This window comes from Amblyraja radiata, chromosome 14 (assembly GCF_010909765.2).
Source record: "Amblyraja radiata isolate CabotCenter1 chromosome 14, sAmbRad1.1.pri, whole genome shotgun sequence".
In the NCBI taxonomy this organism is placed as follows: domain Eukaryota; kingdom Metazoa; phylum Chordata; class Chondrichthyes; order Rajiformes; family Rajidae; genus Amblyraja; species Amblyraja radiata.
In genome coordinates, this window is record NC_045969.1 from 28,849,170 (window position 1) to 28,877,038 (window position 27,869).

Sequence of the window (27,869 nt, forward strand, 5' to 3'; positions counted from 1 at the left end):
TCCAATCATTGTATTTTATTTTTGAAACATGATTGGCTCATTTTAAACGGTTATTATTTGAACTATGCAATATTCCATTTGTAACTGTAGTTGACTATCTGGAAAACAACATCAGTTATTGGTAACTGATTCTATTAATATATTGTCAAGTCAGTGGAAGGCTCTGTATTTGTATGTTCTAATTTAAAGTTACTGCAGCTCCAAATCAGGCTGAACTTCTGTTTAACTGCAGCAGTTCACGTGGTTGGATCTCCGTCAGTGTGATTTTATATTCAGCACTTTTAAAATTACAGGTGTATATTCCTAGAGGGTCAAAGGAAAAAGTTACATTTGCAGTATTTTTAAAACAAGATATGCAGTGCAAAACATAAATTTCCAACAAGCAAAGCAGTAAATAATTCTGGTAATAGTATAAAAGTACCTTATTCTCTTTGCAACTGCACATGACAAAGGCGAGACTGAGAGATATCAACAAAAACAGGATTCCAGCGCCTAGGATGATATAAGGGATGTAGAGCACGATCTTCATAATCTGAAGCGCCCATTTCAATTCAACTGCTGATTTGTCATCAATCACAGCATGCTAATAAAAGAAAGGGATAAACAAACTTATCGTTAAATTCAGAGGATTTGGACACCGCTCATCCCTATGTAACTGGAGCCTCAACTTCTGCATTGGCCGGCCACAATCAGTACGAGCAGGCAACAACACTTCCTGATTAATAACCATTAGCACAGGAGCACCTCAAGGCTGGGTGCTCGGTCCATTGCCCTACGCTCACTTTACACATGACTGTGAGGCCAGTTCCAACGCCGTCTTTAAATTCGCCGACCATACCATCGTTGTTGGACGAATAACGGGTAATGATGAATACAGGAGAGAGATTGAAAATTTGATTGAATGGTGCCCAAACAACAATAGTGTTCTCAACATTAGCAAGACCAAGGAGCTGATTGTTGAGTTGATTGAGGAGAATGCCAAGGATCCACGAACCTGTCCTTCATGAACGGGACGGTAATGGAGAGAATCAAGAACTTCAGGTTACTGGCCATGCATATCTCTTAAGATCTGTCCTGGGCCTAGCACATTGATGCAATCATAAAGAAATTTCATTAATGCCTCTACTTCCTTCGAAGATGGAGGCGATTTGGTATATCGATGAATACTCTAATGAACTTGTACAGGTGTACAATAGAGAGCCTACTAATGGTTGCATCATGGCTCGGTTTGGCAACACAGATGCCTAGGAACAAAGGAGGTTTCAGCGACTGGTAGATGCTGCCCAGTCTGCATAGGTACTGACCTCCCCACCATTGAAGGGATCTAAAGAAGGCACTGCCTCAAAAAGGTAGCCAATATCATCAAGGACCTACACAAATGTATCTCCAATGCTGAATGTTCTTTGTTTAGTAAATCACTCTGTTAGTTTCATCCTCTGGTTTCCTACGGTCAGCTTGCTTCCTGCAAACGATGATTTCAATAATCTTTGCACCTCTGCCCAGTTTTATCCTTCATTGGCAGCTGAAACCTGCTTAGTCCATGCTTTTTGCCATCTCGAGCACTGACTGCTTTAATTATTTACTAACACTTTTTTTCAACTCACTTCCATTCCTCTTCCTGGCTGAGCTTGACTTCCATCAAATTAGCTCCAAATATTTCCCACTATCATACTTATGTAAACCCTTTCTGCCTCCACTCATTTTACTTTTCACATGCCGTTCAATATTACTGCCTCCTAAATTATATATGTAGTTGCTTGTGTTTCATCTTTTCATCCCCTGTATTTGAAATCTTTCTCACTTTAGTAACTTGTGCGCCTTCAATGTATCCCTTCCTGATCAGGATTGCTTCACAGATGCAAAACACTCAAAGTTGTATTTCTAACACATCGAAGAGTTCACGAGTTCAAGAAACTGTTATAACCTACTTAATAAATCTACCCAAATATTGTCATTCACACACAATCACTTGATATGACATATTAAGCAGCAACAGTATGTTTAACATTTAACCTGAAAAGTCATGTAACTCAAAATGCTGGAGTAACTCAATGGGTTGGGCACCATCTCTGGAGAAAATGGATGTGATGTTTTGGGTCAGGAGCCTTCTTCAGACTGATTGTAGATGATATTCAGACTGCAGTAGATGAGGTTAGCACTTGGGGTTACTGCATCTGGTGTTCCTGATGTGGTGCTCCTGTACATCAGTGAGACCAAGCGAAGACTCGGTGACCGTTTTGCTGATCACGCACTCAATCCGCCAAGGCCTACTGGATAACCATTTTAACTCCCCTTCCCATTCCCATACTGACCTTTCTTTCCTGGGCCTCCTCCATTGCCAGAGTGAGGCTGCATACAATTTGGAGGAATAGCACTTCATATTTTGCTTAGGTAGCTTACAACCCAATGATATCAACGTTGCATTCTCCAATTTTAGGTAATTGCCTCCTCCCCTCCTTCTCCCCCCCCCCACTTTCCCCTTTCCTCCACCAAAAGTCAGTTAACTAATTCCACAGTTCGCAACCATGTATCCCTCTTGGGTTCACACCAGACAACAGTCATCTTATCGTAATTATTGGCATGTCGTAAAGGTAATGCTACGGTTGTTATGGGAGGTTTCAACATGCAGGTAGACTGGGAAAATCAGGTTGGTACTGGACCCCAACAAAGGGGGTTTGTGGAGTGCCTCCGAGATGGATTCTTAGAGCAGCTTGTATTGGAGCCTACCAGGGGGAAGGCAATTGGATTTAGTGTTATGTAATGAACCGGATTTGATAAAGGAACTTGAGGTTAAGGAGCCATTAGGAGGTAGTGACCATAATATGGTCAAGTTTTAATCTGCAATTGGAGAGGGAGAAGGGTAAATTGGAGGTGTCGGTGTTACAGTTGAATAAACGGGACTATGGAGCCATGAGGGAGGAGCTGGCCAAAGTTGACTGGAAAGATACCCTAACAGGGATGACAGTGGAACAACAATGGCAAGTATTTCTGGGAATAATACAGAAGGTGCAGGATCAGTTCATTCCAAAGAGGAAGAAAGATTCCAAGAGAAGTAAAGGACTGACAAAGGAAGTCAGGGATAGTATAAAAATAAAAGAGAAGAAGTACAACGTAGCAAAGATGAGCTAATGTTATCCCACTTTATAAGAAAGGCGGGAGAGAGAAAACGGGGAATTATAGACCAGTTAGCCTGACATCGGTGGTGGGGAAGATGCTAGAGTCAATCATAAAAGATGAAATAGCGACACATTTGGATAGCCGCTCCATTCTCTCAGCATATGACAGGATCAGGATCGGTCCGAGTCAGCATGAATTTACGAAGGGGAAATCATGCTTGACTAATCTTCTGGAATTTTTTGAGGATGTAACAAGGAAAATGGACAAGGGAGAGCCTGTGGATTAAGTGTACCTGGACTTTCAGAAAGCATTTGATAAGGTCCCACATAAGCAATTAGTGCGCAAAATTAGGGCACATGGTATTTGGGGGTAGAGTGCTGACATGGATAAAAAATTGATTGGCAGACAGAAACAAAGAGTAGGAATTAACGGGTCCCTTTCAGAATGGCAGGCAGTGACTAGTGGGGTACCGCAAGGCTCGGTGCTGGGACCTCAGCTATTTACAATATACATCAATGATTTAGAGGAAGGGATTCAAAGTGACATTAGCAAATTTGCAGCTGACACAAAGCTGGGTGGCAGTGTGAACTGTGAAGAGGATGCTGTGAGAATGCAGGATGACTTGGACAGGTTGGGTGAGTGGGCAGATACACAGCAGATGCAGTTTAATGTGGATAAATGTGAGGTTATCCACTTTGGTAGCAAAAACAGGAAGGCAGATTATTATCTAAATCGTGTTAAATTGGGAAAAGGGGTAGTACAACAGGATCTGGGGTGGGGGGGGGGGTCCTTGTTCATCAGTCAATGAAAGTAAGCATGCAGGTACAGCAGGCAGTGAAGAAAGCAAATGGAATGTTGGCCTTCATAACAAAAGGAGTTGAGTATAGGAGCAAAGAGGTCCTTCTGCAGTTGTATTGGGCCCTAATGAGACCACACCTGGAGTATTGTGTACAGATTTACTCCCCTAATTTGAGGAAGGACTTTCTTGCTATTGAGGGATTTACATAGATACATAGAAAATAGGTGCAGGAGTAGGCCATTCGGCCCTTCGAGCCTGCACCGCCATTCAATATGATCATGGCTGATCATCCAACTCAGTATCCCGTACCTGCCTTCTCTCCATACCCCCTGATCCCTTTAGCCACATGGGCCACATCTAACTCCCTCTTAAATATAGCCAATGAACTGGCCTTAACAACCCTCTGTGGCAGAGAGTTCCAGAGATTTACTACTCTCTGTGTGAAAAATGTTTTTCTCATCTCGGTCTTAAAGGATTTCCCCCTTATCCTTAAGCTGTGACCCCTTGTCCTGGACTTCCCCAACATCGGGAACAATCTTCCTGCATCTAGCCTGTCCAACCCCATAAGAATTTTGTAAGTTTCTATAAGATCCCCCCTCAATCTCCTAAATTTAGCGAGTATAAGCCGAGTCTATCCAGTCTTTCTTCATATGAAAGTCCTGACATCCCAGGAATCAGTCTGGTGAACCTTCTCTGCACTCCCTCTATGGCAATAATATCCTTCGTCAGATTTGGAGACCAAAACTGTACGCAATACTCCAGGTGTGGTCTCACCAAGACCCTGTACAACTGCAGTAGAACCTCCCTGCTCCTATACTCAAATCCTTTTGCTATGAATGCTAACATACCATTCGCTTTCTTCACTGCCTGCTGCACCTGCATGCCTACTTTCAATGATTGGTGTACTATGACACCCAGGTCTCGTTGTATCTCCCCTTTTCCTAATCGGCCACCATTTAGATAATAGGCTGCTTTCCTGTTTTTGCCACCAAAGTGGATAACCTCACATTTATCCACATTATACTGCATCTGCCATACATTTGCCCACTCACCCAGTGTATCCAAGTCACCTTGCAGCCTCCTAGCATCCTCCTCACAGCTAACACTGCCCCCCTGCTTAGTGTCATCCGCAAACTTGGAGATGTTGCATTCAATTCCCTCGTCCAAATCATTAATATTTATTGTAAATAGCTGGGGTCCCAGCACCGAGCCTTGCGGTACCCCACTAGTCACTGCCTGCCATTGTGAAAAGGACCCGTTTACTCCTACTCTTTGCTTCCTGTTTGCCAGCCAGTTCTCTATCCACATCAATACTGAACCCCCAATGCCGTGTGCTTTAAGTTTGTATACTAATCTCTTATTTGGGACCTTGTCGAAAGCCTTCTGAAAGTCCAGATACAGCACATTCACTGGTTCTCCCCTATCCACTCTACTAGTTACATCCTCGAAAAATTCTATAAGATTCGTCAGACATGATTTACCTTTCGTAAATCCATGCTGACTTTGTCCAATGATTTCACCACTTTCCAAATGTGCTGCTATCCCATCTTTAATAACTGATTCTAGCAGTTTCCCCACTACTGATGTTAGACTAACTGGTCTGTAATTCCCCGTTTTCTCTCTCCCTCCCTTTTTAAAAAGTGGGGTTACATTAGCTACCCTCCAATCCTCAGGAACTACTCCAGAATCTAAAGAGTTTTGAAAAATTATCACTAATGCATCCACTATTTCTGGAGCTACTTCCTTAAGTACTCTGGGATGCAGCCCATCTGGCCCTGGGGATTTATCGGCCTTTAATCCATTCAATTTACCCAACACCACTTCCCGGCTAACCTGGATTTCACTCAGTTCCTCCATCTCATTTGACCCTCGGTCCCCTGCTATTTCCGGCAGATTATTTATGTCTTCCTTAGTGAAGACGGAACCAAAGTAGTTATTCAATTGGTCTGCCATGTCCTTGTTCCCCATGATCAATTCACCCGTTTCTGACTGCAAGGGACCTACATTTGTTTTAACTAATCTTTTTCTCTTCACATATCTATAAAAGCTTTTGCAGTCAGTTTTTATGTTCCCTGCCAGTTTTCTTTCATAATCTATTTTCCCTTTCCTAATTAAGCCCTTTGTCCCCCGTTGCTGGTCTCTGAATTTCTCCCAGTCCTCTGGTAGGCTGCTTTTTGTGGCTAATTTGTACACTTCATCTTTTGCTTTGATACTATCCCTGATTTCCCTTGTTATCCACGGATGCACTATCTTCCCTGATTTATTCTTTTGCCAAACTGGGATGAACAATTTTTGTATTTCATCCATGCAGTCTTTAAATGCCTTCCATTGCATATCCACCGTCAACCCTTTTAGAATTAATTGCCAGTCAATCTTGGCCAATTCACGTCTCATACCCTCAAAGTTACCTTTCTTTAAGTTCAGAACCATTGTTTCTGAGTTAACAATGTCACTCTCCATCCTAATGAAGAACTCAACCATATTATGGTCACTATTGCCAAAGGGGGCCCGCACAACAAGAATGCTAACTAACTCTTCCTCATTACTCAATACCCATTCTAGAATAGCCTGCTCTCTCGTTGGTTCCTCTACATGTTGGTTTAGAAAACTATCTCGCATACATTCCAAGAAATCCTCTTCCTCAACACCCCTGCCAATTTGATTCACCCAATCTATATGTAGATTGAAGTCACCCATTATAACTGTTTTACCTTTGTTCAGCATAGGTTTACAAGGTTAATTCCTGGGATGGCGGGACTGTCATATGCTGAGAAAATGGAGCGGTTGGGCTTGTATACTCTGGAATTTAGAAGGATGAGGGGATCTTATTGAAACATATAAGATTATTAATAGTTTCGACACGCTAGAGGCAAGAAACGTGTTCCCGATGTTCGGGGAGTCCAGAACCAGGGGCCACAGTTTAAGAAACATAGAAACATAGAAACATAGAAAGTAGGTGCGAGAGTAGACCACCAGGTCCGTCGAGCCCGCACCGCCATTCGCTCATGGCTGAACACTAAACAGACACACTTACCCACAAACAGTAGACACAAGACACAGAACACAAGACACTACCCTCCCCTTTATACCGCTATCACCCCTCTCCACCCCAAGAACCTCGTGATCTCCTGGGGGAGGCAAAAAACCGGATAAAAACCCAGGTCCAATTCGGGAAATAAATCCGGGAAATTCCTCTCCGACCCCAATCCAGGCGATCGACACTTGTCCAGGAGATCACTCAGGTCTTACTATACTAACCATACCTAGGTCCATATCCCTGCCCTCTCCCCGTAGCCCCTTATCCCCTTGGCAGCTAAAAAACCATCTATTTTAGTCTTAAATATATTTAACGTTTCTGCTTCCACTGCTCCCTGGGGCAGTGAATTCCATAAATTAACCACCCTCTGGGTGAAGAAGTTCTTCCTCATCTCAGTTTTAAAAGAGCCCCCCCTTATTCTGCAACTATGTCCCCTAGTTCTAGTTTCCCCGATCATTGGGAACATCCTCGGTGCATCCACCCGATCAAGTCCCCTCACGATCTTATATGTTTCAATGAGATCGCCTCTCATTCTTCTAAACTCCAAAGAGTAGAGTTCCAGCCTACTTAACCTTTCCTCATATGTCAATCCCCTCATTGCAGGAATTAATCTTGTAAACCTTCGCTGCACTGCCTCCAGGGCTAGTACATCCTTTCTTAAGTATGGACCCCAGAACTGTACACAGTATTCCAAATGTGGTCTCACTAATACTGTGTACAGCTGCAGCAAGACCTCCGTGTTTTTATACTCAATCCCCCTAGCAATAAAGGCCAAAACTCCATTGGCCTTCCTGATTGCTTGCTGCACCTGCATACTAACTTTTAGTGATTCATGTACTAATACCCCTAGATCCCTTTGCGTTGCATTACAACGCAGCTCCTCCTCATTTAGAAAATAACTTGCCCTATCATTTTTTTTCCCAAAGTGAATGACTTCACATTTATTAGTATTAAATTTCATCTGCCAAGTTGTTGCCCACTCACCTAGCTTATCTATATCCTTTTGCAGACTCTTCCTATCCTCCTCATCCCCTACTTTTCCTCCCATTTTTGTATCGTCCGCAAATTTTGATATATTACACTTGGTTCCCTCCTCCAAATCATTTATATAAATTGTGAACAACTGGGGTCCCAGCACCGACCCTTGCGGAACCCCGCTAGTTACCGGTTGCCATCCCGAGTATGAACCATTTATCCCCACTCTCTGCTTCCTATTTGTTAGCCAATCCTCTACCCATGCTAATATATTACCCCCAATCCCATAATTTTTTATTTTTAGCAATATTCTCTTATGTGGCACCTTGTCAAAAGCCTTTTGGAAGTCCAAGTATACCACATCCACCGGTTCCCCTTTATCCACCCGGGTTGTTACTTCCTCAAAGAATTCGAGCAGATTCGTTAAACAGGACTTCCCCTTCACAAAACCATGCTGGTTCTGTCCGATGAAGTCATGTTTATCCAAGTGCCCCGTTAGTGTTTCTTTAATAATTGTCTCTAACATTTTACCCACCACCGATGTTAGACTAACCGGTCTATAGTTACCCGCCTTACCCGAATAAGGGGTAAGCCATTTAGAACAGAGATGAGGAAACAATTTTTCACACAGAGAGTGGTGAGTCTGTGGAATTCTCTGCCTCAGAAGGCGGTGCAGACTGGTTCTCTGGATACTTTCAAGAGAGAGCTGGATAGGGCTCTGAAAGATAGCGGAGTCAGGGGATATGGGGAGAAGGCAGGAACGGGGTACTGATTGGGGATGATCAGCCATGATCACAGTGAATGGTGGTGCTGGCTCGAAGGGCCGAATGGCCTACTCCTGCACCTATTGTCTATTGTCTATCATTGAACCTCCTTGCCTGAGGTCATCTATTACTGGCCCTGATGTGTCCAATTTTTTCTTCGAGTCCAGTTTTCCCCCCACTCTCCCTACTACAATCAGCCTGAAAAAGGGTCCCAACCTGAAACATCACATCCATTTCCTCCCGAGATGCTGCCTGACCCGCTGAATTACTTCCGCATTTTGTGTCTATCTTTGGTATAAACCAGCATTTGAAGTTCCTTTTTATTACAATATAAGTCAGGTACCTCACCTCATTCAAAAAGATAACTGGTAAAATCATTGTCCTCATTCGACCAGTTTGGCTGTAACAAAATACATTGAAAAGGACTATTAAAGTAACCAATGTAAAATATTGATGCCAATCTGTTGCCTTTACATAGATTTCTCACAGCATTTCCTGCTCTTTACAACATCCCATGTTTGATCATCGAAACTTGGATAATACGCTGATAGCGGGTATCAACCTGGTTGAGTGTAACCTCAAAAGTGATGTCAATGTTAATTGTTTTTCATTATCAGCCATAGAAACCAATTAACGTCTGAATGAAGAACTTTTCGCATTGTAGAGAAAGGCCAGGAGACTTAGTCACCAAGGGCACACAAAGACGTAATTTGTATCAATGTCCATAATGACTGAAAACAGAAGAAAAGAGCAACAGGAGTAGACCATTTCAACCTGTCCTGCCATTCAATTTGATCATGGCTAATCTACTCAAAGTTTATCTCTTTTGTCTCAGTTCCCTGCAGCCCTCAATTCCTTGATCTTACAAATGTTTGTCAACTTCCTCTTTAAATACTCCCTCAAATCTAGTCTCTACAACCTTCTGGGATAGAGAATCCCAGAGATTCATCATGCTCTGCAAGAAGAAGTTTGAACACACCTCAGCTTTAAATGACCATCCCCTGACCTTGTAACTATATCCCCTCGTTTTGAGACTCTTCCATTAATCGAAACATCTTGACATCTATGCTGCCATATCCTCAAAGGCTCGTGTATGTTGCAGATAACATCACTCTTGTTCTCGTTAATTCCAAATCAAATTTTTCAACTGTTCAGATTAGGTAAATACTTTGTAGAAGACAAAGTTCTGGAATAACTCAGCACATCAGGCAGATGGTTAATTATTTTCCCCAGCTCTTGGTTCACAGCCCTTCAGTTCATGGTTATTAATTGAAGTTTTATTTTAACTATGGTGAGGGTTTCTGTCTGCATTGTTCTTTTAGACAGTCTGTCAAACAATAATCTGCACTCTTATCCTTACACCCAAAAAAATAATCACTGCATTTAATGACCTATCATCAGGTCATAGGGACATGCAGCACAGAAACAGGCCCTTCACCCCATCAAGTGCATGCCGCCTGTTAACATAGAAACATAGAAACATGAAAGTAAGCATGCAGGTGTTACCTTCCCTGATTTATTTTTTTTGCCAAACTGGGATGAACAATTGTTGTAGTTCATCCATGCAGTCTTTAAATGCCTTCCATTGCATATCCACCGTCAACCCATTAAGAATCAATCGCCAGTCTATCTTGGCCACTCATTTACACTAATCTTACACTTGGTTAACACTCATTTACACTAATCTTACACTTGGTTAACACTCATTTACACTAATCTTACACAAATCCAAGTTTTGTTCTCCTCACGTTCCCATCAAATTCCCTTAGGTTCCACCAATGGTTCATTTATTGTGGCCGGTTTCTGGGCTGACAGCAAACTTGGAGGATGTGGGAGGAATCCAGTTTATTTTACAACAGGGACAAGGTCACAAGAATCAAAAGTGAATAAGAGGGCAACACAGTATGAATACATCCTCGAGAGATCTGGAATTAAGTGGAATGGTCTCAAATGCCAACACTGAGTGATCTACTCTTAAATTACCTCACTAATACTCGACTGTGGAATTCAGAAATTCTTTCCAATTGTGGGGAAGTGTGAGGTGAGAGAAATCAAAAGGCAGGTTATTATCTAAATGGAGAGAGGCTGCAAATGAGTGATCGATCCTCTATTCTCTCACAGGGTTGTGAATTTGTGGAATTCTTTGCCAGGCAGTTAGTGGAAGCTGAATTGTTAAAAGTATTTAAAGTTGTGGTGTATAAATATTTGATGGTTTGAAAAATAAAGGGGTATGGAGACGTGGCACAGAAGGGGAAACTGAGAGCAACAGAACCATCATATCGAATGATGGGGCATACATGAGGGGTTTATCCTTTATTTACTATGTTCTTGTGTTCATTCTGAAATTAACAATCGCAGCATCCCATTATCCCAAAAGACAAAGCCAATAACTTACACAATGTAGTCCACTGCCTCGATGTGGAGGTTGAGCTGCATTCTCTTGGCTGCTCTGATAGGGAAACCAGTCATCTGTTGGATGCAAGAAGCTCAATGTATTTCAGGTATATTTGTTTTCTTACCATTTGTCTTTGAGATGCGATATTATAGAGGCACAGGGGAAGCAGCCGGCATAAAACAAAGTTAAGAGCTGGAGTGGGAGGCTGCGAGAGTGGTCGTGGTTGGTTTAGAAAATACACCAAGGATGGGTCTTTCCTCGCACTTTGTCGTCCACTTGCCTGTCCTATCTGCTAATACTGCTCCTTAACTACAGTATTTGTCCCCAACTTGTTATGTTCCTCTTTTCTGCTCTGGAACCATCCTTGCTAGTTTAATCCCTCACTAGAGCACTAGCACTGGATACAATCATTACGTTTAAGAGGCATTTAGACAATGGTGGGCTGAGGGGCCATACAACTGTGAATAAAGAGAAGGTTGCAGGAGCCTGGAGCAAGTGACTAAAGTAAGAACTATTGCATCTTCCAGGGAAAATCTGGATTAATACTTCTCTTAAGAGACCAGATGAATGGTCTAGTTTAGGGTTGTTGTAATTTGGAGCTGTCCTGGACATACTGGATAGATTGGTCTCATTCTGTGCTGTGAACTTTAGAGCCTCATGATGCCAAATCTCAGCAATGCAGTGTTGATACGTGTTTTACTCTGAGGGAGGTTCATTGAGTGCCAATGTTTAGAAGGTATCTGTACATAAAATACAACAAAGAGTTCTTCCATCCTACTTACTGGTTCTATGTCAAGGAATGTTCGGTCAGTTTTCATGTTGGGTTTCATTCCGCTTATGTCCCTCACTAACTTCTGATCCCCATCATAAAAATGAGGAGATGAGATGAAAATAGGAACTCCTGAGGTATAAAAAAAACATTAATTTATTTTATTAACCAGCAAGGTGAGATACAGGTACTTGCTTGTAGCAGCATCACAGGCACATAGACTTGGACAATACAGAATATAAAATTATGTAAATTATACAAAGCGCTGAAAAGAAAAAGACTGTGCATGACAACATATTAATGCAAAAACACAATTAGAGACAAGTCCATGATAGAGAGAAGAAGATTTAATGGAGGTAACAGATAACAAAAAGGTCAATAAGGAGATGACATTTACACAGAGGGGAGATCAGAACTAGTTATTACTAGCTACTGGTCATTTAGTTTAGAGATACAGCGTGGAAACAGGCCCTTCAGCCCACCGAGTCCGCGCCGACTAGCGATCCCCGCACACTAACACTATCCTAAACATACTTGGGATAATTTACAATTTTATCCAACAAACCTGTACGTCTTTGGAGTGTAGGAGGAAACCGAAGCACCCAGAGAAAACCCACACTGTCATGGGGAGAACGTACAAACTCCGTCCAGACAGCACCCGTAGTGAGGATTGAACTTGGGTCTCTGGGGCTGTAAGGCAGCAACTCTACCATGGTGCAAAGCGGAGATTATTTATGTGGACAGAGGATGTGAAGAATGGATGAAGAAGGGAAGATGGGGGAAGAGTGGAAGGGAAATGGGAGGTGGGGAGGTAGAGGAAAGGAGTGGGAGAGAGGGGAGCCACGGAAAAGGGAAGAGGAGGGGGAGTAGGAGTGTGATATGGGGAGAGAGGGAAACACATAGGGTAGGAGCATAAATGGAAGGTGGAGCTCAGAAGAATTTCACCATAAATCTCCGGTTACATCAACCTCGCCCAGAGAGAGGTGAGCATGTCGAGTGTAAGCAGCAGCAGAAAGCACCTCGGCCACACGTGTGGTTGTGCAATTCAGCCTGAAGATGACAATGCCTGGTGTTTGCTGACCCGGGGATTGAAAATCCTCACCTTTTTTGCAGATGCTGATGTTCAGGACTCCGGAGAGTTGGCAATTCATTGCTGGGCAAAATCCCTCCTTGCTGAGATAGTCAATTGCAAACATCTCTTTTGGAACAATGAACCGATAGGCACTGATACCTTTCACTTGCACATCTTTTTCAAAAATCAAATGCAGAGACCTATAAAAGCAGGACAATTCAACATAGTTTTGTCAGGAATGGTTGGTGTCATCTCTTCCCATTTGCCCTCTTGCCTTCCCTCCATGGCTTTTGCCCCTCCTTTGCTCCAAACTCATCCTTTCTCTCCCAAACCCTCCAATCCTCCCACCAATCCTCTGTCCTCACCTCTCTCCAACTTTTTTCATTCTACCATTCATTTGAGGGAGCCAAAAGTTTACCTGGACAAGCTTTGCTCTCCACTCCATCACAGACATTCTCTTTGTTTTTGTCACCCTGGGGAAGTCCAGAACAAGAGGTCACAGTTTCAGGATAAAGGGGAAATCTTTTAGGACTGAGATGAGAAAAACATTTTTTACACAGAGAGTGGTGAATCTCTGGAATTCTCTGCCACAGAATGTAGTTGAGGCCAGTTCATTGGCTATATTTAAGAGGGAATTAGATGTGGCCCTTGTGGCTAAAGGGATCAGGGGGTATGGAGAGAAGGCAGGTACAGGATACTGAGTTGGATGATCAGCCATGATCATATTGAATGGCGGTGCAGGCTCGAAGGGCCAAATGGCCTACTCCTGCACCTATTTTCTATGTTTCTATGTTTCTGCCTGTCTGAAACTTAAAACATAATGGTCTTCTCATTTTTTCAGTTCTGACAAAGGGTTATTGACCAGAAACATTTATGCCCCTGTCCCACTTAGGAAACCTGAAAGGAAACCTCTGGAGACTTTGCGCCCCACCCAAGGTTTCCTGGAGGTTGCAGGTGGTTGCCGGAGGTTGCAGGTAGTGGAAGCAGGTAGGGAGACTGACAAAAACCTCCGGGAACCGCACGGAAACCTTGGGTGGGGCACAAAGTCTCCAGAGGTTTCCGTTCAGGTTTCCTAAGTGGGACAGGGGCATAACTCTGTTTCTCTCTCCACTGATGGTACCTGACCTGCTGAGTGCTTCCAGCATTTCCTATTCTTACATTTAGTTTAAATTACAGCAGGGAAACAGGCCCTTCAGCCCACTAAATCATGCCGACCCTCGATCACCTGTTCACACTAGTTCTATGTTATCCTACTTTCTCATCCATTCCCTACACACAAGGGGCAATTTTGCAGAATTTAAACTCTTTGGGATGTGGGAGGAAACCAGAATATCCAGATGAAAACCCATATGGTCACAGGCAGGACATGCAAACTCCACACAGACAGCACCCTGAGGTTAGGATCGGGCCTCTGGTCCGATGAGGCAGCAGTTCTACCAGCTGTGCCACTGTATCACCCATAGTGATCTTGCAATACAGAAATCATCAGTACACACAGTGCTCATGTTACGCTCAATTACCTGCATATATCAGGAGCAAAAATATATAGGGCTTCGTTCTTTTTTATCAGTGGATGGAAGGAGGCTCCATCTGTTCCATTAATCATGTTAGAGGTATTGGATGCCCACCAAGTAAGCGATCTGTCCAACAGAAAGTGTAATGGTATTGAAAATGTCAATCATTCAATCCTCCACCTTGGCCACTTCTGTCTGCATCACTGACCACAATGGAATGAAGGAGAATTCTTAATAACAACTCTTAACATGGGGCACACCCACTAATGTTCCCACCAAGCAAGCGATCTGTCCAGAAGAAAATGACTAAAGACACTTTGGTCCAGGCTATTGTGTTCTCCTTCAAACAATTGGCTTTAGCCTTAAAAGCAGAAGAGCAACCTCTATTTCCCATTTCCCTTGTCAAGTGAGAATAGCAGGGTACATTCCTACAGTGTTTGCACTTTGAACATACATATCACTGGTAAAGCCTTTTGGATCACCATGTTAACTGAAGAGATGCAAGACTTGTGTTTTGGGTGGTGGACGCTTGTGTTAGCCATTGGGGTTGGCTGGTTTTCAAAGTGTGTTCCTCTCTCTTCTGAGGCAGAACGTTCAGTTCCATTCCAGTTGGAATTCAGTCTGAACAAGACCCGAAGCGTCACCCATTCCTTCTATCCAGAAATGCTGCCTGTCCCACTGAGTTACTCCGGCATTTTGTGTCTATCACTGGGCAAATTAATCTATCTTTTCCCAGGAATGAGCAGTGACAGATAATCCCATTAATAGCAACAGCCCGAAAACATGTCACAAGAATGAGTTTCAGCTGGAAAGGCCTGGTAGAATTTAACACAAGGCATGACTTGGCCCAGAAATGGTAACAAAGTCTTCCACCCTGTCAAAAAATCATGAGTTTCAAGTGCACAGTGCTGGAAAGATGCAGTGCTCACTTCTGAACCTGCAGGTCAGGGATAGAACTTGCGATAGTAGAGCTAACCCCTGTTCATGTCAATATTTATTTATTCTCCACACAGCAGGACTCTGCTCAGTCACATTCACAATTTGGAGTTGGCTATGTTTCCAAGATTAATGGCTTCATTTCAAAAGTACTTCTTTAACCATAAAATCAATTTGGATGTTCTAAAAGGGGTGCAAAATTAAACCTTCTTTTAAAGATTGATTATACATTAAACAATGCCATTATTTATTTAATGTTTTCGAACCATTGATAGAGAATGCTATTGACATCTTCTCATCAAACTGAGATGGAGTTTAGTCCAAGTGTGGCAGTTAACTTTGATAAAAAGAAGTAACAGGATAGAGGAAACGTGCTTCTTCAGCTCCTCCTCACACCAAATATAACTGTGACCTCAAAGTGGCAAGTGATAGGCGGATCACTCATCTATTGTATTTGATGTTCCAGATGTGGTCTCAATGATATCAGTGAGACTGAATGTAGACTAGGTGGCTGTATTGCCAAACATTTGCTAACCATTTTATCTCCCCTTCCCATTTGATACTCATCAATCTGTCTTAGGCCTCCATTTCTAGAGCGAGGACATGGCAAACTGCAAGAACAGCACCCCATATTCTGTTTGGGTAGTTTACAACCCAATAGTATGAACACTGAATTCTCCAATTTTAGGTAACACCCCCCCCCTTATTTTCACCCTCTGGATATGCACCCATTTCTCTCACTTTCCTACCAATTCCCCTTCCCTCCGAGCCCTTCCACCTATAGCCCTCTTTCCAGGGTCATATCCCACTCCTAATCTCTCCTCATCTGACACCCTTTTGTTTCCGTTTTTTATCTCTAGCCTTTGTCCACCCATCTACCAAACTAAACCCCTCTCACATGTATCCATCTGTTGCTTGCCAGGCTTTGTTCTGCCCTTTCAGCTCTTTTCCAGCTTTCTCCCCACTACCACAATCAGCCTGAAGAAGGGTACTGACCCGAAATGACACCTATCGATGTCCTCCAGACATGCTGCTTGAGTTACTCCAGCACTTTCTGTTATTCTGTTGACAGGTAGAATCAGCCTACAGGCCATCAGCAGAGGAAAGACGAACCAAGGATGGTAAACCTATCTCTTGTGGCTTAAAGGCCCGCTTGAGATAGACACAGCATGGCGATTGTCACTCCTGATGAATGCTGCACTGTTAGAGGTGCTGCTCTCAGTTGAGGTGAAAATTTGAGGCCTTTCTGCCATCTCAAGTGCATCGAGATGGTCATGAGGCAACGTTCAGGTGAGAGAGTGGGTTTCCCTAGATATTCCCCAGATTCCCAAAGTAGGTTAATTTGCTTACTTATTTTGCTGATGTTTTAAGGGAGCAATAGCTGCCGGGTGCCTGCACGTTAACTCGGGCAGCACATACATGCCGCTTCACTGGGACTCTGCAAAGGCATTGGTGGCAAAGTCAGTCGGCATGCGGCTCTTCTTGCTTTCTTGGCTTGAGCCAGGAGCTGAACAAGACCCCCAACTGATAAATGTTCACTTACACCAACAAAGCCTCCCCCCTCTCCCCGCACTCAACTCCTGTTCATCACAAAGGAATTAGTATAGGATTTTGATACAAATAAATGCAATTATGAACTGTTACATACTTTTGTCCATTCCACGTTATTATTTTGGTAGAATCCATGTAATCATTATTGCCAGTGCTGAATAGATACACTCCATCATCTGATCCATTTTTCTGAAAGTGGATTAAATGCCTTTAGAATCATGAAAAAACATGTGATACAGAAGGAGGCCATTCTTCCCATCATTTCTGTGTTCATCATACAAGATTGTAATAAACGCAGCCTACCCCATGTCTCCTTATAATTACCACCCTCCATTCCAGGCAACATCCTTATGAATCTCTTCTGCACTTTATCTATTGCTACCCCATGCACGCAGAACTGTACGCAAAAACTTTAAACCACCTTAAAGCTGACGCTTCTTGGATTTGATATGTCAACTTAGGAAAAAAAACTTTGGCTATCTACTCTATCTGTGTCTCCCATAATTTTATATACTTATTTCAGGATGCCTCTTAGCCTCCAATGCTCCAGAGATAACAATCCGAGTTGGTCCAATATAATAATAATAATAATAATGGATGGGATTTATATAGCGCCTTTCTAATACTCAAGGCGCTTTACATCGCATTATTCATTCACTCCTCAGTCACACTCGGTGGTGGTAAGCTACTTCTTTAGCCACAGCTGCCCTGGGGCAGACTGACGGAAGCGTGGCTGCCATTCTGCGCCTACGGCCCCTCCGACCACCACCAATCACTCACACACATTCACACACAGGCAAAGGTGGGTGAAGTGTCTTGCCCAAGGACACAACGACAGTATGCACTCCAAGCGGGATTCGAACCGGCTACCTTCCGGTCGCCAGCCGAACACTTAGCCCATTGTGCCATCTGTCGTCCCAATATAGCTGTAGGGCAGCACCAGTGGTGCAGCAGTAGAGTTGTTGCCTTACAGCGCAAGTGACCCGGTGTGTAGCATAGAACTAGTGTACGGGCGATCGTTGGTCGGTGCGGATTCAGTGGGCTGAAGGGCCTGTTTCCACGCTGTATCTCTAAACTCAACTAAACAATAGCTAAAACTCTCTAATCCATTTAACATCCCAGTAAATCTCTTTTGCACCCAATCCAAAATCTCCACATCCTGCATGTAATATGGCAACCAAAACTGCATACAATACTCCAAATATAACCTCACCAAAGTCTTATAAAGTTGCAACACAACTTACGAACTTTTAGACTCAATGCCTCCAAACAAAAATGCCACATGCCTTTTATACCACCCTATCTCTCGGACCATCGGACTCAATCAAAATGATAGCAGGCAGCCTTGGAAGCCTTACCCCATTACTCAAACCTCACGCCAAAAACCTTGGCGTGATGTTTGACTCAGCATTGAAATTTGACAAACAAGTCAATGCCGTGGTAAAAGCTAGCTTCTTCCAGCTTCGGACGATAGCTAAAATAAAACAATTCCTCCAGTTTGATGACCTCGAAAAGATCAACCACACATTTATCTCCTCCCGCCTAGATTACTGCAACTCCCTCAACACTGGCATCAGCCAATCTTCCCTGTCCCGCCTGCAACTGGTCCAAAACGCCGCAGCGAGACTGCTGACGGGCACCCGAAAAAGGGACCACATCACCACGATCCTGGCCTCTCTCCACTGGCTCCCTGTGCGGTTCCGAATAAATTTCAAGATCCTTCTTTATGTCTCAAATATAATGGTTAAAGAGTTTGGTCAGTGACTGTCAGGGGTTTACCCACAGAGGACACAGTGTGTCTGCCGCCAGTGGGTGAGAGCTTGACAGTGCAAGTAGATAACCAGCTCCAGATCTTACAGTGTGCAAGGGATGTTGAAACCTCAGTAAAGGCCCCTGCAGATCATGTGCTTTGTTCTGTCGGTGTAGTATTGCAGACCTATTCTCATCACAAGACTACTCACATCATAGAAAAGTCCGAATCGACTGTCTGGGAAAATGCTAGGTAGAAGCTTATGACCAAGTTTCAGCAGAGGATCCTCATAACCCCACAGGAACTCCTCCACACTGTGAGTCTGAAACATCGCACTGCTCTTCAGGGCAAACAGTAAGGACAGAATCATCTTCTGGGCCATACCGCTCTGCTTCGTTGATTGCAGCATAGCCTGGGAAATAAAATGGGGGAATAATAGTCAGTCACATTAACACAGGCAAAATCTAATTAAAACTAAAGCAGACCCTGCCTGACATTGATTTAATTTATTTATAGTATGTGGATGTCACCAGCACGGTCAACATCTTCCCATCATAAACTGTCTTTGCAAAGTTGTTTGAAAGCACCCATGTTATATCACGGAAGGCCATTGGAAGGGAGTTCCAGAGTCTGAAGAAGGGTTTTGGCCCAATACGTTGCCTATTTCCTTCGCTCCATAGATGCTGCTGCACCCACTGAGTTTCTCCAGCACTTTTGTCTACCTTTTTATTAACAATGAACTGGCAATTCGTGTCCAAGCTGACCTGGAGGGATCCTGCACTTTCCCATGCAGCTCTTCCCCTTGTAATTCCAAGCAATGCAGATTGCAATTTATTGTTGCAGCAGACTAGAGAGCAACAAATAATCTACTGGAGGAACTCAGCAGGTCGAGCAGCATCTGTGGGGGGAAAAGAATTGTTGATGTTTGGAATCTAGACCCCACATCACAACTAAATTCTTCCTCTCTACCTCCTCACAGATGCTGCTCAACCTGCTGAGTTCCTCCATTGTTTGCTGCGTCAAATTCCAGTATCTGCAGTCTCTTGTGTCTCCAGACTTTGACTAGGAGGGCAGCTGCATTTCATAGTACAGGGTAAAAGTGTAGAGTAGCAGAGAAGGTGCCCAGCATATGGGAAACTTTATCCTTGACATTGTTAAATGTCTTGAGTGTTCATGCAGATCCAGCTAGTTTCAAATCCTACTTCTTAATTTCCTCCCTGAAATTTGGAAAAGGAACATCAATCCCCTTTAAACAGGGTGAAACAGCACAATTTGAGAAAATTAGACGTTGGCTCCCAACATGTCACAGTAGGTCTTGTCCAAAATGGGTTGTCTATTAATGAAGAGTACTTAATGATAAACGTAGAATCGGCGACTGTTTCGCTGAACACGTACACTCGGTCCATCTAGGCCTACAGCATCTCCGGTTACCAACCATATCAACACCCCTTCCCATTCCCATAACGACCTTTCTGCTCTAGGCCTCCTCCATTGCCAGAGTGAGGCCACACCCAAATTGGAGGAACAGCACCCTCATATTTTGCTTGAGAAGCTTACAACCCAACAGTATGAATAATGAATTATGTAATTTTAAGTAACTTCTACTTACACTTCCTTCCCCTCCTTCGTCCCCCTAGCCCCCTTCCTCCACCCTAGTCGTTTTACCAGTTCCACAGTTCTTCCACATCTTCCCGAGTCAATAATGGGCCTACCAGGCACCATCCTACCTGGATGAAGAAGGGTTTCGGCCCGAAACGTCACCTATTTCCTTCGCTCCATAGATGCTGCTGCACCCGCTGAGTTTCTCCAGCATTTTTGTGTACCAACCATCCTACCTGAGGTCATTTGTGGCCGGCATTGATTAGTCCTGGAATTTTCTCACCTCCAGCTCTTCACCCCCCTCCCCCCACAGCCCCCCCATTTTCAGTCTGAAGAAAGGTTCCAACATGAAACGTCACCCTTCTTTTTTCTACAGAGATGTTGCCTGACCCGCTGAGTTACTCCATCACTTTGTGTTTTTCTTTGGTATAAATGAGCATCTGCGGGTCCTTGTTTCTATCCAATGGTTTCCCTAACTCTGCTGAGGTCTCCCAGACACCCTTTAGGATTTGTGACCAAATCTCTGAGATGTGGCAGTGCAGCGATCCATATATACAGTATATCCAGAATAAACATGTGACATTCTGATCTGACAGTGAAGCTACCTGATTTTAGCTGTGGTGGAAATCATGGAGGCCTCTTAAATGTTGCTATCGTACCACCAAACCTGGCAGCAGGTTCCTGGCACTCACCACCCTGGTAAAAAAGTTGCCCCACACATCTCCTTTAAACTTTGCCCATCTCACCTTAAAGCTACGCCGCTAGTATTTCATTTTTTCATCCAAGGAAAAAGTTTCTGACTGTCTACCCTGTCTATGCCGCTCATCATTTTATATACTCCTATATCAAGTCTCCTCGCAACCTACGACGTTCCATAGAAAACAATCCAAGTCTGTCCAACCTCTCCCTGCAGATAATATCCCCTAATCCAGGCAATATTCTAATAAAATTCCTCTGCACCCTTTCTAAAGCCTTCATATCCTTCCTGCAACGGGGGACCCAGAACTGCACACAATATTCCAAATGTGGCCGAACCAGTGTCCTATAAAGATGTATCTTGTTTAGTCAGAGGGTGGTGAATCTGTGGAATTCTCTGCCACAGAAGACTGTGGAGGCCAATTCAGTGGATATATTTAAGGCAGAGATAAATAGATTCTTGATTAGTATGGGTGTCAGAGGTTATGGGGAGATGGCAGGAGAATAGGGTTAGGAGGGAAAGGTAGATCAACCATGATTGAATGGCGAAGTAGACTTGATGGGCTGAATTCTGCTCCTATCACTTATGATCTTATGATTATCACCTCCTGACTCTTATACTCAATGCCCTGACCTATGAAGGCAAGCACACCATATCTTTTTTACCACTCTATCTACATGTGTTGCCACTTTCAGGGAGCTATGGACTTAGAACACAAGATTCCTCTGCGCATCAATGCCATTGACTGTCATGACATTAATTGTACATTTTCCCCTTACATGTGACCTTCCAAAGTGCAACACCTTGCACTTGCTCGGATTAAACTCCATTTCCCATTTCTCCGCCCTTTTCTGCAGCTGATGTGCTGTATATTCTGAAGTATACGTTGACAGCCTTCCTCACAGTCCATGACCCCAGCAATCATGGTGCCATCTGCAAACTTACTAACCAACTCATCTACATATATATGTCTAAGTCATCACAAAGAACAGATCCCTGCAGAGCTTCAGTGGTCACAGACCCAGACTGATAGTTCTAGAGAAGCAACTGTTCCTGAACCTGGTGATGTGGGTCTTCAGACTTCTGTACCAACTGCCTGGTGTTGGTAGTGAGACGAAAGCATGGAGACGGTGGGGATCCTTGATGATAGACGAGTTTACTCCCTCATCCCAAAGATGAGCTGGTTAATAGACCTCTGTAAATTGACTCTAGTGTGTAGGAGGAGGTGGTTGCAAAAGTGGCATAACATGGAACTAGTGTGATCGATGGTACACATGACTCGGTGGGCTTAAGGGCCTGTTTCCATGGTGTATCTTTTCATCATTAAATTCAATCAATTATTGAGGCCATGCCTCATGTAGATGCTTTCCATGGTGGGAGGGCTGCGGAGAGTCGACCATTCTCTGTAGCCCTTGGCATTCCTGTGCATTGGAATCGCAGTACCAGACCATGATGCAATCAGTCAGGATATTTTCCACAATGCAATAGTTTATTATTACACCCAAGTTTAATATAATAAAGAAAATGTATACTTACAACAAATGGAATGTTGACTGTTGTAATGTGATCGACTCTGGGGTCACCTACTGACATATTTCGTTGGAATACAAAGCTTTTATGCATAGTGGAAGATATTGTGGCGTTGTCGTATAGAAATACATCAGACCTGTGCCTGAGCTCCCTGTTTAAAACAAGATTGTTTGGAGGCTGTTAGGAGGTGCCCTCTTCTATAAATCAGTATCATGACATCCAACTCTAATACTCAATGATAGACACAAAAAGCTGGAGTAACTCAACGGGTCAGGCAGCATCTTTGGAGAAAAGGAATAGGCTACGTTTCAGGTCAAGACTCTTCTTCATATTGAGAGTCAGGGGAAAGGGAAATTAGTTTATACTCAATGCCCTGGCTTATGAAGGCAAGCACACCAAGTTGCTAGGGCTCAGGGCCTGAGCTATAGGGAGAGGTTGGGCAGGCTAGGATTTTATTTCTTGGAGTGCAGGAGGATGAGGGGTGGTCTTATAGAGGTGTATACAATCATGAGGGGAATAGATAGGATATATCTGTACAGTCATTTTTCCCAGAGTAGGGAATAAAGAACCAGAGGTCATACATTTAAGGATGACAGGAAGGATTTAATAGGAACCCAAGGAGCAACTTTTTCACACATGAAGTGGTGGGTATATGGTAGGGGCTGCCAGAGACCGAGTTGAGGCAGGTACCATAACAACATTTGAAAGACACTTGGACAGCCACATGGATAAGATAGATTTAGAGGGATATGAGCCAAAAGCAGGCAGGTGGGACTAGTGTAGATGGGGTATAAGTAAGTCAGGTCTAAGTAAGTCAGCATAAGTAAGTCAGGCTGAAGAACTGTTTCCATGCTGCATGACTCTGATGTATGCCTTCTTTATCAGTCTATCTCTTAGAGGGAGTGTATCAGTGTCTCTTAGAGGGAGCTATGGACTTGGACCCCAATATTCCTCAGTACATTAAGTTGAATAGCAAGGGGATTTGAGTATAGGAGCAGGGAGGTTCTACTGCAGTTGTACAAGGTCTTGGTGAGACCACACCTGGAGTATTGCGTACAGTTTTAGTCTCCTAATCTGAGGAAAGACATTCTTGCCATAGAGGGAGTACAGAGAAGGTTCACCAGACTGATTCCTGGGATGTCAGGACTTAATTTAGAAGATTGAGGGGGGATCTTATAGAAACTTACAAAATTCTTAAGGGGTTGGAAAGGCTAGATGCAGGAAGATTGTTCCAGATGTTGGGGAAGTCCAGAACAAGGGGACACAGTTTAAGGATAAGGGGGAAATCTTTTAGGACCGAGATGAGAAAAACTTTTTTCACACAGTGAGTGGTGAATCTGTGGAATTCCCTGCCACAGAAGGTAGTTGAGGCCAGTTCATTAGCTATATTTAAGAGAGAGTTAGATGTGGCCCTTGTGGCTAAAGGAATCAGGGGGTATGGAGAGAAGGCAGGTACAGGATACTGAGTTGGATGATCAGCCATGATCATATTGAATGGCGGTGCAGGCTCGAAGGGCCAAATGGCCTACTCCTGCACCTATTTTCTATGTTTCGATGAATGTGCTGGTTACTGCTACCATGAAGCTATTTCCACTCATCCTGTTCTGTTTCATCTCTCTGTTCTGCACATCCCACCCCACCTTCTCTCCTACCGAAAGGTGGCTTGCATCTCTCTCCTTCCCACTTCTGATGAAGGTAGAAAACTCGAAGCATTAACTGTTTCTCTTTCCATAGATGCTGTCTGACCTGCTGAGTGTTTTCAGCGTTTTTCTGTTTTCATTTCATATTTCCAGTGTCTGATGTTTCAGTTATTTTGATTTTCATCACCAATGACTGTTATCTTACTTGTATGTGTAGGGTCCAACTTCCCTCACGATGGCTTGCTTGCCCTGAAGTATTTCCTCGGGGTTTTCAATATGGAAGAGGAAGTACTGCATGTAGACAGGCACAGGAGGGTCCTTCCAGTTCTTTAATGACTCACTGTTCAACTTCAGCTTTGTACGCTGCAGAGATAGGTTGAGAAACGTCACAAAATTGAACAACTGTGATAACAAATTGAGGGCTAACCAGGTAACCAGGTATAATTTTTTTAATACATGATTTTGTCAACTAATCTGTTTGTAGCCTGAAATTTTATGGCAGCACCATGCTGTAGATGGCAGAGCTCCAGTAACCCAGGTTGGATCGTGACCCCAGGTGCTGCCTGTGTGGAGTTGGAACATTCTCCCTGTGACTGTATGAATGCTTTGGTTTCCTCCCACGAGGTTAGGTTCATTGTACCTGTACCTCACGGCACTAATGCATATGATAATAAATGTAACAACTTGATTTGACTGCAAAACATTACTTTACCTGTTAAGTTTACTTTGGTTAATTTATTGTCATGTGTACCGAAGTAGAGTGAAAATCTTCCTTGTTGCATGCTATCCCGTCAGCAGAAAGACTGGACATGATTAAAATCAACGTTCAGTGTTCAGATACAGGATAAAGGGAATAATGTTCAGTGCAAGATAAAGTCCAGTAAAGTCCGATTAAAGATAGTCCGAGGGACTCCAATGAGGGTAGATCGTGTGTAAATTGAAACTGCAAAACTACACGCCTGATCATTTAAGTTCAAATGTTTTCAAATACAATGACTGCTAAATTTAAATTACATTTTACGACATGGGAGATTAGACTATTGAACAAATGTAACATCTACAGGGGCGAAATGAAAAAGTTAAAATCCTTTGAATGATTTTCCATAATTGAGCAGAACTCCCAGCTGGAGTGTGAAATATTTCCAAAGCTGATTTAAAATAATTTGTTCCTAACTCATGAGCTTCAAGTTATTGTAAATATTTTGTTTCAGTGATTTACCACTGAGGTCCTTTGAACTTTACATTTATTATCTTTGCTTTAGGTGATATGTTGATTATTAACAAAACCTATTTGAACTTACTCAATGTAAGACATTTATGGGAAATTGTCCAGTAAGTAGAGGAATAACTGGGAATACCTTCCCATTCAGTACATCCCAAGAAGGTGAGTTAGGAGGAGCTGAGATTAGTGCTGGTATCCAAGTATGAGGTGGTGCGACCTAACTCCCAATGAGTGTCTCCTGCCTGTAGTTTGGTGGTTCAGAATCGGCTGATCCACAGGGGTCGGACCACCTCCAGAGGTAACTAACCTGGCGGAGGAGAGGTGATGGAGCTCCAGATTCAATACTACATTCCAATGTGGGATACAGTGCCAAGATGGACAGATACTTGGATGGGATAGGTTTGGAGGGATATGGACCAAATGCAGGCAGGTTGGACTAGTATAGATGGGGCATTTGGACAGCATGGGCAAGTTGGGCTAAAGGGCCTGTTCCATGCTGTATAACACAATGACTGTGGTTCTAAGTCAGTACATTAACTGAGGTTAGTGAGGCAAGTGAGCTTGATCTGGCCAAATGTGAGTGAATTTGATTAATATCAAAGTAAAAACATCATCTCAGTTCACATCTCAACCATCTGCTTCCTGAAACAGAATCCTCCACTTCCTCACTCTCAACTCCCTTCCATTCTTTACTTCTACCTCTCCTCTCGCCTTCCCTTCAATTCTCCCTCTCCTCCCACCTTCCTTTATCCATACCTTCCCATTTCCTTTCTTCTACAGTAAATCCCCTCCTGTCCCTTCACTCTGCTCTCCCCTTTTCCCACCTCTCTTTCTCCCTTTCCTCTCCCCATTCCCTTCCTCCTTGCACCACACCTCCCCCTCCATTTCCCTGCTTCCCTTGACTCTCCTGTACCCTATGGCACTCCTACAACTCCCTCTGTTGCATGTTCCGAACAGCACTCCTGCAGCTCCCACCTTCCCACACGGACCACACATTACACACCGAATTTTTCAGCTGCAACTGCATTAGTTAACCACAGCAGCCATGTTCTCAAAACAGCTCGCCAGGCTGTTATCTACACTCTCCCTTCCCCCTTGTAGGCAGCAGTTGGGCAAAGCACAAGGCAACAGGCAGATTTGAGACAAGCCAGGTCATCTTCACAAAGTCAGAACATTCTATAAGAAGCAGTGGGAAACCTGAACGACCTGTCAAAGATCACACACCTCCCTGATTAATCTTTCAAAGACCTCTGCTAAACCCACTTTGACAAATAGGGTAACAGTGGATCTCCGCATGTGAAATATATTCTTAGTTTCACATCACTTTATGCAAATTAATTTTGCAAACATTTGTAAGATGTCTTGATCATAAACTATTCTGCTATTTCTTACCTCTTTGATCTGGTCTTCCACTATATTCTTAAGAACATCTTTGACAGTCAACACCACAAATGTAATGAAGCAGCCCAAAGCAAACACACCAATCACAGCAATTTTGTTTCGTAAGCGGGTCATCATTTCCACAAAAAAAAACAATGAAGTAGGGACGACAAGGTACTGCTGCTGGCTAACTAACCGGGTACATGAAGCTTGTTCACTCTCTATAGAAATGGATCAACAAGGTAGAGGTACTCTTTGTGTACCGTAGCTTTGGGATCTGCTGAACTCAAAAATGAGTTGGCTGTCTCGGTCTTACTGGCTGACCAAGGTCCAGTCACAGGACAAATAAACTCCGTGCTAAAGGTCGATCTACATGGAAACAAAAAAAGGTTCAAGCTCCAGCTTCTAAGCAGAGGAATCTAGAAATTAGGACCAGAAATTATGGCTTTCAGCCCTCCCATTTTACCCTGTCCCCCTACGCCCTTGATCCTTTAGCCTTCAGTAATATATCTCATTCCTTCTTGATTACAGTTAATGACTTGACCTCAACTGCTTTTTGTGGGGGAGAATTCCAGAGTTTTAACATAGAACAGTACAGCACAGGTACGTGCCCTGCAGCCCACAATGTTTGTGACGGACATGATGCCAAGTTAAACTGATCTCATTTACCCGTGCATGATCCATATCACTCAATTCCTTGCATTTCCATGTGCCTGTCTAAAAGCCTCTTAAGAGCCACTATCATATCTGCCTCCACCACCAGCCTTGGCAATCTGTTCCACACCCCCTCTACTCTCTGGCTAAATACTTGTCTCACACATCTTCTTTAAACTTTCCCCCTCTCACCTTATGGCTATGCCCTCTAGCATTGGACATTTCCACCTTGGGAAAAAGGTTCTATCTCCGCCTCTTATAATTTTTTATATTTCTAACAAGTCTTTCCTCGACCTCTGACGTTCCAGAGAAAATAGTGGAAGTCTGTCTGACTTACTGCTGCAGCTGAAACCCTCCAATCCAGGCAGCATTCTGGTAAACTTCCTTTGCACCTCTCCAAAGTCTGCACATCTTTCCTGTAATGGGGCGACAGAAAATACACGTAATACTCCAAATGCAATCTAGCCA

At 43.4% G+C, this 27,869-nt stretch overlaps 1 protein-coding gene across 1 annotated transcript; it reads right to left on the reverse strand.

Moving 5' to 3' along the window:
• Positions 1-27,061, reverse strand: LOC116980576 (lysosome membrane protein 2-like). The gene is made up of 12 exons (XM_033032934.1): positions 26,760-27,061; positions 24,351-24,508; positions 22,512-22,656; positions 18,891-19,091; positions 17,027-17,118; positions 14,449-14,568; positions 12,959-13,128; positions 11,870-11,988; positions 11,088-11,161; positions 9,041-9,092; positions 422-583; positions 1-303 (listed from the first exon to the last, which is right to left on the reverse strand). Exons 1-12 carry the CDS (start codon positions 26,883-26,885, stop codon positions 256-258), a joined length of 1,467 nt encoding a protein of 488 aa, XP_032888825.1. The 5' UTR covers positions 26,886-27,061; the 3' UTR covers positions 1-255.
• Between the last annotated feature and the right edge of the window lie 808 nt (positions 27,062-27,869).